Source organism: Brassica oleracea, chromosome C7 (genome assembly GCF_000695525.1).
Source record: "Brassica oleracea var. oleracea cultivar TO1000 chromosome C7, BOL, whole genome shotgun sequence".
Classification (NCBI taxonomy): Eukaryota; Viridiplantae; Streptophyta; class Magnoliopsida; order Brassicales; family Brassicaceae; genus Brassica; species Brassica oleracea.
The window spans coordinates 31,523,314-31,538,753 of NC_027754.1; the positions used below are offsets into that span (position 1 = coordinate 31,523,314).

The following is a 15,440-nucleotide window of genomic DNA, read 5'->3' on the forward strand; positions in this document are numbered from 1 at the left end:
ATATGATGATGGTTAGTGCGAGAATGATTAAATAACAAAAATTCTCAGTTCAACACTACCTATCAAATTAAATCATATTCAAACTAATAGAAATGTCTGTCTTTTTGTCTTTTTTTATTTATTAATTTATCATAAATATATGATTTTTTATTTAAGTTACATGGATAATTTTTTGATTAACAAAGCAGTGAATTTTCAAAGGAAATGGAAGAGGACACGTGGCAGCAAACCCCCCTGCCACTTGTCAGAAGAAGGGAAGAAATCTACTTTATATATAAAGATATCAAGAGCAGTTTATGTTTCAGGTTACTTTTCTATGTTTTCTTGCATGTTCACATACTTTGAAACTGAGGAGTACTTTTTCCCTTACTTTAACTATTTCTCTCCCCATAAAATCCTTATGGTGGACAATTAAAACTGACCGAACTAGAAGGTAGAAAGTAGTTTAGTTTCATACTTTTTTTGATATACTATTAGTATATTATTTTACCCTTCCATTTTTGTTCTGTTAATTTTTTGTTGTTGAAATATATATAGCTAATTTATTTGATATAATAAATTGTAACTTTTTATTCTCTATATTATAACATCCAATTTGATATATATATATTTTTAATTTTAATATTATACTGAAAATATATGTATCTGAAAATTGTGGACGTGGACAAGATTTATGGTCAAGTAGTTTTGTGGTTATGGTCAAATAGTTTTATGGTTATATATGTTTGATTTGAATTGATTGATAGATGTGAGCGCATAAAACTGGTCAAGCAATATGAAATTTTTGAACAGTGGTAGTAGTGATAGTGTAGGTTATGGAGATGTGGATCCGATGGTTAGAGGATAGGAGCTTCGAAAAGGGGAGATGTGGATAGAGTCGGTGTGGTCATGAATAGCAAATGAAAATGATCAAAGGTGATGTGGTCATGGATCGTCTTTCAGGATTTTTATACAGCGGCTTCCGCTGTTCTGCGACGAAAGGGGATCTCCGTCAATCACTACCGGAGGTTTAGAATGAAATTAGAAGAGGTAGGCTCAGATTCGTCATACCTTAAAGAAGATCATGCAGCTTTGTTGAAACCCAGTTATTCATATTTTGACGGTGGTGAAGGTGAGAATCTATGGTTTTAGGGTTCGTGTGAAAGAGAAGCCTTCTGGTGAAAGAGGTGTGGTCCCGAGAAAGTGATGTGTTTTTTAAGTTTTTTAATGTGTAACTAAGATACCAACGAAATATTACTTTTTTTTTTAATGAGTAACCAAACTGGTTCTGGTTCTAGGGGCAATTGAGACAATAGAGCAAGGAAAAGTATTGCACATGGCCAAAGTATGCCAACGTGTTATATGTCCAAGGAAAAGTATGTCTACATGTAAATTTTCATATATCAGATGGTTGGTTCCAAAAATTTAAAAGATTATGGCTCATAAGTCTAGTACTTAATAAGGTAACAATGTAAAAAAAGTTCTGTTATTGGCTGGAACAAAACCCTTCAAGTTCTTTAACTATCTTACTAAGCACCCCCTTTTCACTCAAGTGGTATTGGAGGCCTGGAACCAAGCCGGAAATACAGCCTTGAACCTTGGGGATCTCTACTGGAAACAAAAAAACATCAAACATGACTTAAATAGTCTCAACAGAGAGAATTTTTCACAAATACAAAGGAGAGTTAGTGAGGCTAACGTTTTGTTTCTAGATGCGCAGGTACTTGCTTTGGAGTCTCCAAATCCTGTCAACTTTGAGAATGAAAAAGAGCTCTACAACAAATGGTCCTTCCTGCGACAAATAGAGGAAAGCTACTTCAAGCAAAAATCTAGAGTTAACTGGCTTAAGGAGGGGGATCTTAACACTACCTACTTCTTTCGGATGTTTCAAACAAGATGCAGTTATAACTCTATCAGGTCTTTTCTCTCTAGTGGTGTACTAATCACAGACCCTTTGGCCATGAGCTTTATAGCTATAAACCATTTTAAAAGCATTTTGGGTCCGGACCATTTGCTGTTTCCTGCTCTCTCCTCGCCACCAGGGTGGTTTCAGTCAATCTGTCCTTTTTCAACTTCTTCAGTAGCGCAACAGCTTATGCAACTTATACCCACAGAGGCAGAAATCACAAAAATCCTTTTCAAGCTAAATCCCAACAAGGCTCCAGTCCCTGATGGTCTCACTTCAGGCTTCTATAAGGCAGCATGGAACGTAGTGGGACAGGAAGTCGTTACCTCTATCAGATATTTCTTTGTCTCCTCTTTTCTATCAGCTGCTACTAATGCGACTATACTTTCTTTGGTGCCAAAAAGACAAGGAGCTTCTCAGATTTTTGATTTTCGGCCCATTGCTTATTTGAACACTATCTATAAAGTGATCTCAAGGATTTTGGTGAGGAAGCTGAAACCCATTCTCCCGGAGCTCATACTTCCAAACCAGACTGCGTTCGTCCGAGACATATTGTTATTAGAGAACACTATTTTGGCAGGGGAGCTTGTCAATGGATATCACAAAGTAACTGGTCCTCTAAGCGCATAACCATAAAGGTTGACATTGCAAAGGTTTTCGACACCATCTCCTGGGATTTTTTGTTCAACTGTCTCAAAGGAATAGACATCCCTCATCAGGTTTTACGTTGGCTCTGATCATGCGTCTGTACAACAAATTTCATCATCGGCTACAATGGATCGGTTCATGGTTACTTCAAGGGCAAACGTGGTCTGAGGCAAGGGGATCCACTATCGCCCTATCTCTTTGTCATTGCAATGAATAACCTCTCTCATCTCCTCAACAAAGCTGCTCGGGAGTTCAAATTTGATTACCATCATAAGTGTCGCGATGCAAAACTGACTCATCTAAGCTTCGCTGATGATCTTTTGATTTTCACAGATGGTTCTCTGGCTTCAGTTCAAGCTGTTCTCCAGATCCTGAAAGAGTTTGAGCAATGCTCTGGCCTGGCTATCAGTGTTCAGAAGTCGTCCTTTTTTGCTTCAGGTTTATCGCAAGGGGAAATTGACACTATTCAATTCTCCACTGGTATGCCTCACATGTCGTTACCTATGCGATATCTTGGTGTTCTCCTCAGCTCCAAAAAGCCTTCACCCACCCACTGTGAAGTGCTTATCCAACAGATCAAGGGTCGCCTATCATCGTGGAGTGCTAAGGCTGTCTCTTTCGCAGGCCGACTTCTCCTCATCAAAACAGTCATAGCAGGGATCAACACTTTCTGGTGCTCCTCCTTCATCTTGCCGAAGTCTGTTATCAAACGTATTAACTCGCTATGTGGGGTTTTCCTTTGGAAAGGGGATGTCGAAAGTCACCACACAGCGAGAGTCTCGTGGGAAATGGTCACTAAAGAAAAAAAAACATGGCGGACTTGGCATCAAGGATCTATATACCTGGAACAAAGCTTGCACACTAAAATTAATTTGGCTACTGTTTTTTCAATTAGGATCGGTGTGGGTTGCTTGGTTCAAAAGCGATATCCTAGCTGGTTCACTAAACAACTTCTGGACTGTCAAGCCTAATCAAAGACACTCATGGCTAACAAACAAGATCATCAAGATGCGAGACACCATGTTTACCTGGATCAAGCTCAGGATTGAGAATGGTCGAAACTGCATGTTCTGGACTGACAACTGGTACCCAGAAGGGAGGATTCTTCAACTAGCAACGGAAGGAAGGAGCTCAAGACTTGGAATCAGGAAAGATGCAACACTAGCAAGCTTGTATAATGATGGATCTTGGTCACTGCCTCCTGCTCGTTCTGAGAACCAGGTGCGCATTCTTGCGTTCCTCTCTTCAGTTAATTTCTCAACTGCAGAGGACTACTATGAGTGGGAAATTGATGGTGTCATAAGTGGTAAATACTCTACGGGTGTTGTCTAAAAAAAACTACGAGGAGAGTTTCAGGAACAACCTTGGACTAAAGCCGTCTGGATTAGCTATGGGATTCCGAAGCACAGCTTTCTTGTATGGCTATTCTCTTTAAATCGATGTCCGACGAGGGATCATTTGCGTCAATGGGGACTTCAGACAGATGAATCATGTCTCCTTTGTGGTGCTCCGCAGGAGAGCCGTGACCATCTGTAATTCGAATGCTCTTACGCCTGGGACCTGTGCCACACAATGGCAACAAGACTAGGCTTAACTTCTCACAGACAGTGGGACTTATGTCTGAATCAGATGCAAGCAATTACAGGCAATAGGGACAATCGCAGGCTCCTTCTTCTTTGTTGGCAGGCTGTAATCTATTGGGTCTGGACAGAAAGAAACGCTAGACTACACCGTCACTCATATCGCTATATTTCCTCCCTTCTCCATACCATTGATCGACAAATCAAAGACAAAATCTTGAGTTTGCGAGACTCTAATCATGCATCCTCCTCAGCGCTCATGCAGTTGTGGCTCCTTGCGTCTGATCCCGCGCTCAGTTCTCTGTGATCTCCTCCAGAAACGCATCAACTCTCTTCGTCACGTTTCATTAACTCCCCTTCGTCACGTTTCTTTGATCAACTGGTTTTCCTTATGGGCTTATAGTACTGGGTTTCTTATTAATCTCTTATATCACACTAGTTGGGCCTGATCTATTAACTGAAGCCTTGTGCTTATGTAAAACTTTTTCTTTTTTCCTTTTAGTTTAATGAAAGCCAGTTCAAAAAAAAAAAAAAAAAAGTTCTGTTTCAAAAAACTTATCCATGAAATAAATATTCCATGCAGCTCTAGCCACAAAAAAAATAATATAATACGGTGCGACTTCCACCCGAAATGGTACTATGCTTCCCTAACATATCATCTGCCAATCTTTAGCGCTATATAACTAATTATGATGTTTGAATATGCAGTTGTGCCAATGGTGACAGACAAATAATTTTGCATCTAAAGTGGAATAAACTGGGAAAGAACCTGTCTCTCTCTAACCATCCTTTTCATCTCCATTTAGCTAAGTTCATCTTTATTTCTTTCATTCCTTTCGATGCCGGTTATAATATATGCAGCCTTCATTGCATTATACTGCGTCACTATTAAGTAGATTAGTATCGCATCACATATTTAGCAATGAGTCTAACCCCGTGCGAGAATGGCCCACACGTCTTAATCCAGACTAGTAATACTAAATAGGCAGTGATATGTGGACACGAGTCTTTTCTGGCACGTGATGTACGTATGACTGCTTCGTTCGCTCGAACACATCGGTCCGAAGAGCGTATGGTAGGGAAAATTGATTTCTTGACCCATTAAGAGTTCGACACGTAGCGTACGAGCTCTGTCCCTAACCTCAACCTGCAAATGCTTGATGCTTCCCTCATCTTACTTTTTGATAGTTAAAGGTAAACCAAAGACGAAAGTCTTTCCCAAAATACAATTATAAATGTTATTAACTGATTGTTTAGTCAGAAAACTATATTCATATTGAATGTTACGACTTTTTGGCCAACTCTCTTCGTGTTACCTCCTATTATGGACTAGGTTAAAGTTACTTTTTCTAGAAATTGACTAAGCATCTACTATATATTATTTCATTTATGAATTTTATTCTATTATAAAATAGAAAATAGAACAAGAGATTGAAGTATTTCTTATTTCAAACTTCATTTTGTAGTGAAAAGTGAAGTGAAGTTAGAGATACTCTTTTTTATAGTTTTTCATTTTAATATATTGATATTCCACAGAGAAGCAAAATGACTGATTTTTGCAAGCTTTAACAAAACATACAATGTTATATATAAACTTATTCGGAATCATGATACTTAACACCAAAAGCACTAAGAGCATCATTATCCTAGAGACCTTTAAGGGTCTCTTAATTAATTTTTAATACTATTTGAATAGAAAATTTGGTTAAGAAATTTAGTTAAGAACTTTCAATTTTTATGTCCTTCATTGCAAGTCTCTTATTTAAGGGTTCTAAAAAAAACCAAATGAGAAAGATTCAAGTGATAATGGAAACAGCTTTCATTACACTTTCATTCCACAAACCTTAGAGACAACATGCTTTCAAGATAGACGCAAAGCTAATAGAATTCATGAAGCAATCAAATATGTTTGCATGATGAGAAGAGCAGTCTACATACCCGTAAGCGAGCAACCTCTCCAATTTGCATTCCGATAACGCCTTCATCCCATCGTGTAAGCAAAAGATTTCAACAATTTTAAATTCATATTAGCTCTTGTTATGGAAGGAATAACAGAACCATAGCAATATGATCAAACCATAAAACAGAGGAAAATATTACCTTTGATGACAGCACCTTTACCGACTATGAAGGAGAAAGGCTTTTGCCCAGCGTCCTTTGTACTACTCATATACCAAAGTCCAAAACACATTTAGGCTTCACGAAATAACAAAGTTAACAAGAAAAGACAAAACCATAAAGCAACAATGTGTGTGAGATGATCTTTTTACCTCCAGAACTGCTGGGATAGATCACCACCTTTCCCTGAAACAAAACACAAAGCATTACAAATTACGATTTCGAAACAAAGGGCATATATAGAGAGTTTCAATCTCATACAAGAAAACATGTATTATTATTATTATTATTAGATAATTAAGCTTACTACTACAAGAGGTCGATTTATTATTAGATCACCACCAGTTCATCAACAAGTTCTCACACACACACTCACTCTGATCTCAGAACATAAACCCCAATTAAATAGATTTCTCCAGAAAGTAATCGAACACAAATAGCGAAACATCCAGCCACTACCACATCAGCTGAGCAGAATTTTTTGTAAGATCGATTTTCCCTACAATGGGAAGTTTCAAAGATAAGAGAGGTTTACCGAATCCGGTGCAGTGAACGGTGACGGTTTGATCCGGAGCACGTTTGGGACCGGTCCCGGGTCTGATGATTTGTTTCTCCGCTCCGTTGCCGGCGGCACCATCTCTCTCTCGCTGCGAATTGGGAGAAATTGAAGAAGAGCGAAGTCGGGGAAGAAGGAGAGCAAAGTCTCAAAAGGGGACACGTGTTAATAACATACGTCTCTTGTAGTCTCCAAATAAGAGACGTGTTTTCACATATAAGCTAATTTTCTTTTATTTTAATTCATAAATAAAATAAGAACCCCACTAAAGACGTGGGATAAAGATGCTCTAAGCTGGCTTCATTCACTGTGCATGAAACTTACATAGTTACAAGACAGAGGGTTCCAATTTGGACTAAAACCACAAACCGAGAGAATTAGTATTTATCTAACAGAAGACTTAATAAACTTATGAGAACACTATAAGAATCATTTCATCAATAACCAGTATAGACTTTACAATTTTTAATGAAAGCCTTAGATATGGTTTTTAACCTTGTGGATTAACCTTGTGGATTAAGGAAAAATGAAAACCTTAATCTACTGGTAAGGCAGTTATACTTCCTTCACCCCTTATGGATATTTTGTTTAGTTAAGCTCTTTATTTTCCATTACACATAGTTTATTTGTTTAATATGTGATCTCATAAATAATGTACGTAAATGAACCATAGTTTAACAAATATTTCAATATAACGTTTCCTATACCAGCTCTGGTGTAAGGAACAAACGTTAATTATTCTATATTATATTTTCCTATCGACGTTTAATAAATTAAGAAAATCTAAGAAGAACGATATTGAATTAGATTTCAACTAATACATCATAACTAGGTGCATAATAAATAAAGTTCTTATAATTATAGCTCAGACAACTTCAAATTAATGTCTATGGTCATTGAGTAACTAGGGTTTAAGCCCATCATGTGGTCTAATCTAGCTCCAATTTGTTAGTCTAATGGCACAGAAGAACTCTGCAAGAATCAGGTGATTGGGTAGCTTAGGATCCATAGAGGTGTTCTTAGGTGATATTAGATCCTTTTCGTGTTTTTGTGGTTGAATTCTTTTGAGGTCAAAATCACTGTATACTTTTATTTGATTAATGAAAATTGAAATTGAGCCAAAAAAAATGTCTACAAGCATCAGTTACCTACATTATACTGTTATAGTGTTTGGAAATATTAATGGATCCCTTCTATTTTGAATATATGTATACCTACAGTTTTGTTATATTGGTCCACAAAACAATAAAACTTATAATGGTAGATCCATGGGACAATCTTCTTCCTAAGAAAGGGGCGCATTGCTACTACCCCAAACCTATATACATAAGTTATTAGAAACAATGATCGTGTTTAAAAAAAAATTATATTGACAATTTTTTTTTAATAGTCAGAATAGTATATTTTTAGTCAGAATAATATTATTCAACAGTTCGTACGAAACTATTCATTCTTCTATTTATTTTTCGTAAGTAGTAGTTGATAATGTATTAGAAGTTACTATTTTCTAACCAGTAACCAGAAGGCTTACATATCTAAATATTGGATATTTACTAGAAAACTATTGAAGGTGAGTAATTGATAAGAGATCATTTTCTGTCTCTGACTTATCCACCTAAATTATCCATATAAAAAGATGAAATATAACATTGCAGTATTTTTTTTTTTGAACTTCACATTGCAGTATTCTTTGGTATTCATTCCTTTTAGATGTAAACTAGAGCATCTGTCTATATGTTGCATATTGTAAGGTGACCACCTGGTACCATAAAAGAATGGTGGAGTTCGACCAAAAAAAAAAAAAGAATGGTGGAGAATAGCGAGTACGTAGAAGATAAATATCTAACTAATTTATACATGATAATAGGGATAAGACATGCATTAATTTCCATCAAGAATTTTAATATAGATAAAATAAATAGATCATTAGCTAGCACAAAAGGACAAAAATAATTTTTATAGTGATTTATCGGTTGAACAAAATAACTAAGGTAGTGAAACATGAGTCAGCAAGCAAGTTAAAAAAAGCTGTGCGAGACATATCACATGAGTAGATTAACAACCATCATCATCATGAATGTAATATAAGATGCCAAGAGGAGAAGTGAGAACAAACAAGATAGCCATGTCAAGTAATCACAGATTCACAGGACCTAGCTTTTTCTTTAAGTGAAAATTTATTTTGTTAACCCGACAAGAAGCATCCTACGAAAAAGATGAAAAATCTTAGGATTTGAGAGCTAAACTGTTCATAAGATATTCTCTTTTGTTTTCCTTTCTCTTGCCAAGATAAATCAGAATAAATGGTGTCCAGCTCTTGTTTCAAGCATCTTTGAGTCATTGTTATGTTTATAATACATATGAGTATGAGCATATAGATGCTAATATTAGTTTTATCTTTAAATCTATCTTGGATTCTACATTATTTAAGAGAATAGACTAACAAAACTTTGATAGTAAATACTAAATAGTACGTACTATATCAGTTTCTTTTTTACTGATGATTGTACTATATATATCAGATTAACCCTTTCAATTTCTGACACAATTTGTCGGTAAGTGTAGAACTGATTTATGCATTTAAACGATCGTGAAGTAGCTGTCATACGAAAGAACCTGTCGGCAAGAGAGGCAAATCAAACAAAAAATCTTTACAAGCCTATCATTTTCTTACTTTTATTCCCTGTTCGGGAACGCGCTAGGCGCTAGTCGGGCGGTCGGGTTGGGCCTAGCACTTAAAGAGAAAATTGGGGATTAATCGAAAGCTATGCGGAACGAAATTTTTAGATGGTTTACTATATTATAAAACATGTTAATCTTTAATTGTGTATAACATTAATACATTTTCATGTTTAAGATTGTATAAAACACACAAATAAAATATATAAATTTAATATAGTGTAATTTTCATCAAAATTACGAATATAAATGATATTTATAAAATTTTAGATCAAAAAAAATATATTATTAAAAATAATTTTTTTTTAAAAAAAAAATAGATTAGGCGGCCGCCTAGGCGGTCATTTAGGCGGTCTAGGTGGAAAAAATTGGATATCCGATTTTTTAAACCGATTTGGCATAAATCGGGGCGGAAGAGTGACGCGTAGCGCCTAGGCGGCTAGGCGGCCGATTTTTAGAACAGGGCTTTTATTCACAAACACACACAGTATATATACATTATAGTGTTCTTTTCATAATCTAAACGTGTCAATACCTGAAAAACGTTAATTTATTTCTCTTCACTTCATGAAAAATATGTAACCAGATCATGAAATACAAATAGATAGGAGTTAGACCTGTGAATATGGCTCTATTTGAGGCATATTTTACAGGTTGTATTTATAATCTTTTCTGAGCATATATATTGATAAACTAGGGACTAGATCTGATGCAAGAAAGCAATCTATATATATACATATATGGCAGAAATCGTCTTTAAATCTAATGGAGGACATAGAGAAAAATTGGAGCATTTTGGTTGGACTAGGGAGAGAGATATCTTAACTCTCCTTGGAAAAGTACTAGGAATCAATTATTATTTTCTGCAAAAAGACAAAAATGTATAGAAGAAACCTAAAAATAAAAAAAATAAAATTATTCCCTGATGTAGTAAGAATAAAACAATGTGGTATATATATACATATTGACATATAAACGAAATTATGATATTTTCTCTTTTAAAAAAGGAAAGTTTGTGATATAAGTTTGTAAGCTTTTATTTGGCCAAGAATGGCTTAGCATCTGCAAAAATCAAACACAAAGCTATTCTCTTATAACACTCCAACAAAAGAAGAACCTGAGTACCATGGCCCACCAGCACCACTACCTCAACCACCACTACCATCTCCTCCACCACCAGTAACCGGACAAGAGAGGAAACCAATTCATGCCCTAGATTTAGAATCCTTTTGTGACAAGATCTACACTCTTCGCATTTCACTTATACATACACTTCTATATATATGTATGTGTATCAACCTTCTGTAAATCATTACTTGTGCGTTTAGAGGTGAAAAGAAAGAAAAATTTCTGTTGTTTTTTTTTTGTTTCTTGAGAGAAAGAGAAGAGAGAAAACTTAAGGATGGGAAGAGGGAAAGTTGAGTTGAAGAGGATAGAGAACAAGATCAACAGGCAAGTTACTTTTGCAAAGAGAAGGAATGGTTTGCTTAAGAAGGCTTATGAGCTTTCTGTGCTTTGTGATGCTGAGATTGCTCTTCTCATTTTCTCTAACCGTGGCAAGCTCTACGAATTCTGCAGCAGCCCTAGGTAACTAAAATCTTTAACCTTTGATTCTCATCTCTCTCTTCTACAGTTTCTGTTTTTGTCCTCTCTTTTTCAGATTTTTTAGGTTTTTGATTCTTTTTAAGGATTGTGGGTGAATATATAAAGCTTGGGCCTTTTCTTGATTTTGTTAGGATCGGCTGAGTAGGGTTTAATGAACAAATCTGACTTCTAGAGTGAGATTAAATTAACATCATATTCTGAGGGTCTAAAGATGGTCTAGATAATGAGCTTGAGACTTTGAAGAAAAAAGTACATAAGATTTGTATATAGAAGCTATATCTATAATATAAATCTATAATGAAAGCTTTTACACATGAGACTAAGTCTTGAAGGGGGTGATCCAAATTTCCAGAGAGACAAAGGATTGACCTCTGGATATACACAAAGCTGTAAATTAAACAACACACCAAAATACTTTCTCTACTTCTTTAAGTTCGTATCTCTCAAGTACTTATAATCCTGTTAAAGTTAAAAGAGACAACTGTGATGATACTCAATTTCATATGTTTCTTTTGCGCATAACAATTTTTTTTTCCTTTTTGGAATAAACAGCTTTTTGTTTTTGTAAACCCATCATGAGATTGATATTGATCTTTATGTTCTTGGATTTAACATGGAGATTTTACAATGCTCTAAAGGGTTTTTCTTAAAAAATATTTCTCAAAAGAAATTCAAAGTTTGATTGCTTTAATAAATGTTAAATATCAAGTGATCATTTGTTTATATGAACTAGTGGTATGGCCAAGATGGTTGAGAAGTATAGAAAACATAGTTATGCAACAATGGATCCAAATCAATCAGCTAAAGACTTGCAGGTATATCTTCTCTCTCCATATATGAATTATCAAAAAACTGACTCCAACGTTGAAACTTGAAACTGTCCTTAATTATTTTAGCAAAAAAAAATAATCCTTAATTAATTTTTTATTTTATGGCAGGAGAGGTACCAAGACTACTTGAATCTCAAATCAAGAGTTGAAGTCCTTCAACATTCACAAAGGTACATAGCATAATTCATACCACATCTTGAAAAGTAAATGCTTACTCCTACTACATTAACTCTTCTGGAATTTGCTTGTTTTTAGGCATTTGCTAGGTGAAGAGATAGCCGGGATAGGAGTGGATGAGCTTGAGCAGCTAGAATGTCAAGTAGATACATCACTAAGGCAAATAAGATCCACAAAGGTATACACAATCTCAAGAAATCGTCAAGTTTACATTAGATTTTTTGGTCCGAAGAACATTTAGAACAGTACCAAATCTTTGTGGCTTTATTTTCTCATTGCCAGGCCCGGTCGATGCTTGATCAACTATCTGACCTCAAAAGCAAGGTACATAAAGAGTAACACAGTATCCAAGAATCTCAATACAACACATTCTCATATTCATTAATTTACAGGAGGAAATGTTACTGGAAACCAACAGAGATCTTAAGAGAAAGGTAGTGCCATTAAAATATTATATCTCAAGAAACTGAATTCATTTGAGATCTTTGACAACATTTTCTCCTTTCTCTCTATCTATCTCAGTTGGAGGAAAGTGATGCAGCCCTTAATCAAACACTATGGGGAGCTTCATCTTCTGCGGAACATTCCCAACAACAACAAGAAGGCATGACTTCTTATCATGCGAACCCTCTTAGTCAAGAAGTGGGTTTCTTTAGGCCTTTACAGGGCAATGTAGCATTGCAGATGAGGTAGGTATTTACCACAGATAAACAGTGAAGACCTAATGAATTTATAATTGATTTTTGTCTGTTTTTATGGAACAGTCATTACAATCCTGGTGTGCCAAATGCAAGCAACTCTGCAACAACATCACAGAATGTTATTAATGGGTTCTTCCCTGGATGGATGGTCTGAAGAAAACACATATCAATGTATACGTATGTGTGTTTTATAGATCACATATCATTGCTTGTACCATTTTGTGTTTTTGCAAGAGAACAATAGTTCATGATTACAAACACTGTTATATAATCAAGAGCTGTAATGTCATACTCCACATTATCACTTTTTGCTCCCATAATATTTAAATATTTTTGAACTTTTTAAAAATACAAAATTTGTGGGAACATTCTTTTAATTTTATTTTTAAATATCATTGAAACTTAGTCGAACTATGATTAAATTCTCTAGATTAGAATTGGATTCTGAAACAAGTAGTGCTCTGCATTTGTATCAAGATTATGATCTGTATTATTAAAAAGACTAATTAATTTTATTAAAAATGATTATGAGAACAGGTCCAAAAGGGGGTAGTTGTTTATTTTCATGGCAAGCACGTTCAAGAAATGGCTCCAACCAAAACCATACAAACAAAAGGCACTATTTAAAACACAACCAAAAACACAAAACATAAAACGAAAAGAACAATAGAGAGAAGGATTATCAAAATGGGGAAACCAGCTGGGTATTGGGTGAATAAGATTAGGACATCATTCAAAGGAGGATCATCTTCGAGCAAATCACTAGATGAAGGAAGTGCTTCTGGTTCTAGAAAGAACGGTAGTAAGAATCAGAAAACAGAGGAAGGCAATAAGAAGGGTGAAGCTGAGAGTGGGAGGAAAGTGATGGTTGTTGTGGACACAACTTCACAATCAAAGAATGCTCTTCAATGGGCATTAACACAATGTGTTCAAGATGAAGACAATATCACTCTCCTCCATGTCACAAAAACACCTGTAGGGCAAGGTAATAAGCATAATTTATATACTGTATGTACACAAATTTGCATTTAACATTTAATTGGAACTTAGAAGGTATCCCATTCCCAGTAGAACCGTCATCGATGAACAACCAAAAAGAACAACTTATCGGCTTTCTAGGGTAATTGGGCTTAAATTCGGCCCAACATTGTTACCTGCGTGATTAAAGTTTCTTTGTTTCATTAATTGATCCTCGGTTTCATACTTTCAAAATTTGTATTTTTGTTTTGTTTTTTTAAATAATAACTCTTCTTAATTTTTGTGTTTATTTTAAAATGAGTTGTATAATTAGGAACTTTTCCAACAGTCAAATTTACAAAGATATACTAATATACACGGCAAAGTCAATTCACTGTTAAAAAAAAGATAACCTGGGATATTTGTGTTTTTTTTACTCATCTAAAAATGATCAAAAAAATTATATAAAGATGAAGAAAATTGTTTACTCAAAAAAAAAAGATGAAGAAAAATGTTTCTTTTATTGAGTTCGATGTGTTAATTAGTGAACAGCACAGACCTAGATTCTAGATTTAATTACAGAATTGCCTTTTATTTAAAAAAAAAACAGATATCTATTTGAACCATCTTTATTTGTCATAAATTTGGTTTTACTTTTTGTATTTGTCATTTATATTCGGCTTCAGAATTTTTGGTTCATACTCGACTCAACCCTATACTATTTAGAACAGGCCCCAACCCAAAAGATGATAGGACTGGCCACTGGGCAGGGGCAGGCTATCACGTTTGGTATTGCTTAATCTCTATTAACCGTATGTTTATTATGTTAAATAGCTACAGATGAGACACAAGGGCAGAGAAACTCAAGGGCTCATGAACAAGTTCATCCACTGAAGAATTTTTGTCAGCTCAAGAAACCTAATGTAGCGCCTTTAATAACAAAATCAGAGAAATTGATTCGATTCAAAGCTCATTTTGACATCAATGCTTTCTTTGCTTATTTTTCAGGTGAAGACGGAGATAGTGGTGGTTGAAACGGCGGAGGAGAAAGGGAAGACGATAGTGGAGGAAGCAAAGAAACAAGGAGCTGGAGTTTTGGTTTTAGGTCAGAGAAAAAGAACTTCGAAGTGGCGCGTGATTTGGAAGTGGCGAGCAAAAGGAGGAATAGGAGGCGGAGTGGTTGAGTATTGTATTCATAACTCCGAGTGTATGGCTATTGCCGTGAGGAAGAAAAGTAACAACGGAGGTTACTTGATCACCACGAAACGTCACAAAGACTTCTGGCTCTTGGCCTAATTTTTATTATTGCTATCACACATCTTAAATCAAAATCCTTTTCTCTTTTGTCTTCTGTTAATTGAAATGATCTTTATTGCTTTCTTTTGATTTGTTCATGAATATGATTGTTCTCTATCATGTACTGCTCTAAAGAAAAAGAACAAGAGTGTAAAGACTTTAGTTTTCCTTATATTTGTTATTGTGTTGACTTTTTTTTTTTTGTTGAACTTTTTTTTTCCTTATAATTTGTTATTGTGTTGAACTTTTTTTTTTTGGTTGAATTTTTTTTGTTGCTAACTATTGTGTTGAACTTAAATAAACTAATTACATTATAAGCTAATAAGAAGCATTCTTCATGCATACACAAACCTGTAGCTAAGCAAACAAAAAAAACTAGTCCAAATTTTTTGGAAATTTTTTGATTTC

The 15,440-nt window shown here is 35.1% G+C and overlaps 3 protein-coding genes and 1 long non-coding RNA gene across 4 annotated transcripts; 2 read left to right on the top strand and 2 right to left on the bottom strand.

Moving 5' to 3' along the window:
• Positions 1–1,475: 1,475 nt before the first annotated feature.
• LOC106304584 lies at positions 1,476–4,551 on the bottom strand. The gene is made up of 3 exons (XR_001262775.1): positions 3,562–4,551; positions 1,679–1,771; positions 1,476–1,590 (listed from the first exon to the last, which is right to left on the bottom strand). It is a non-coding gene; the product is annotated as an uncharacterized LOC106304584 (long non-coding RNA).
• A 1,461-nt stretch (positions 4,552–6,012) lies between these two features.
• On the bottom strand, positions 6,013–10,631 carry LOC106303093 (peptidyl-prolyl cis-trans isomerase FKBP12-like). The gene is made up of 5 exons (XM_013739452.1): positions 10,592–10,631; positions 6,767–6,934; positions 6,384–6,417; positions 6,214–6,275; positions 6,013–6,092 (listed from the first exon to the last, which is right to left on the bottom strand). Exons 1-5 carry the CDS (start codon positions 10,629–10,631, stop codon positions 6,013–6,015), a joined length of 384 nt encoding a protein of 127 aa, XP_013594906.1.
• On the top strand, positions 10,450–13,068 carry LOC106304695 (agamous-like MADS-box protein AGL3). The gene is made up of 8 exons (XM_013741092.1): positions 10,450–11,053; positions 11,805–11,886; positions 12,010–12,071; positions 12,157–12,256; positions 12,361–12,402; positions 12,471–12,512; positions 12,601–12,767; positions 12,843–13,068. Exons 1-8 carry the CDS (start codon positions 10,869–10,871, stop codon positions 12,931–12,933), a joined length of 771 nt encoding a protein of 256 aa, XP_013596546.1. The 5' UTR covers positions 10,450–10,868; the 3' UTR covers positions 12,934–13,068.
• Positions 13,069–13,441: 373 nt separating this feature from the next.
• On the top strand, positions 13,442–15,034 carry LOC106305332. The gene is made up of 3 exons (XM_013741712.1): positions 13,442–13,764; positions 14,571–14,659; positions 14,745–15,034. Exons 1-3 carry the CDS (start codon positions 13,467–13,469, stop codon positions 15,030–15,032), a joined length of 675 nt encoding a protein of 224 aa, XP_013597166.1. The 5' UTR covers positions 13,442–13,466; the 3' UTR covers positions 15,033–15,034.
• Positions 15,035–15,440: the final 406 nt, after the last annotated feature.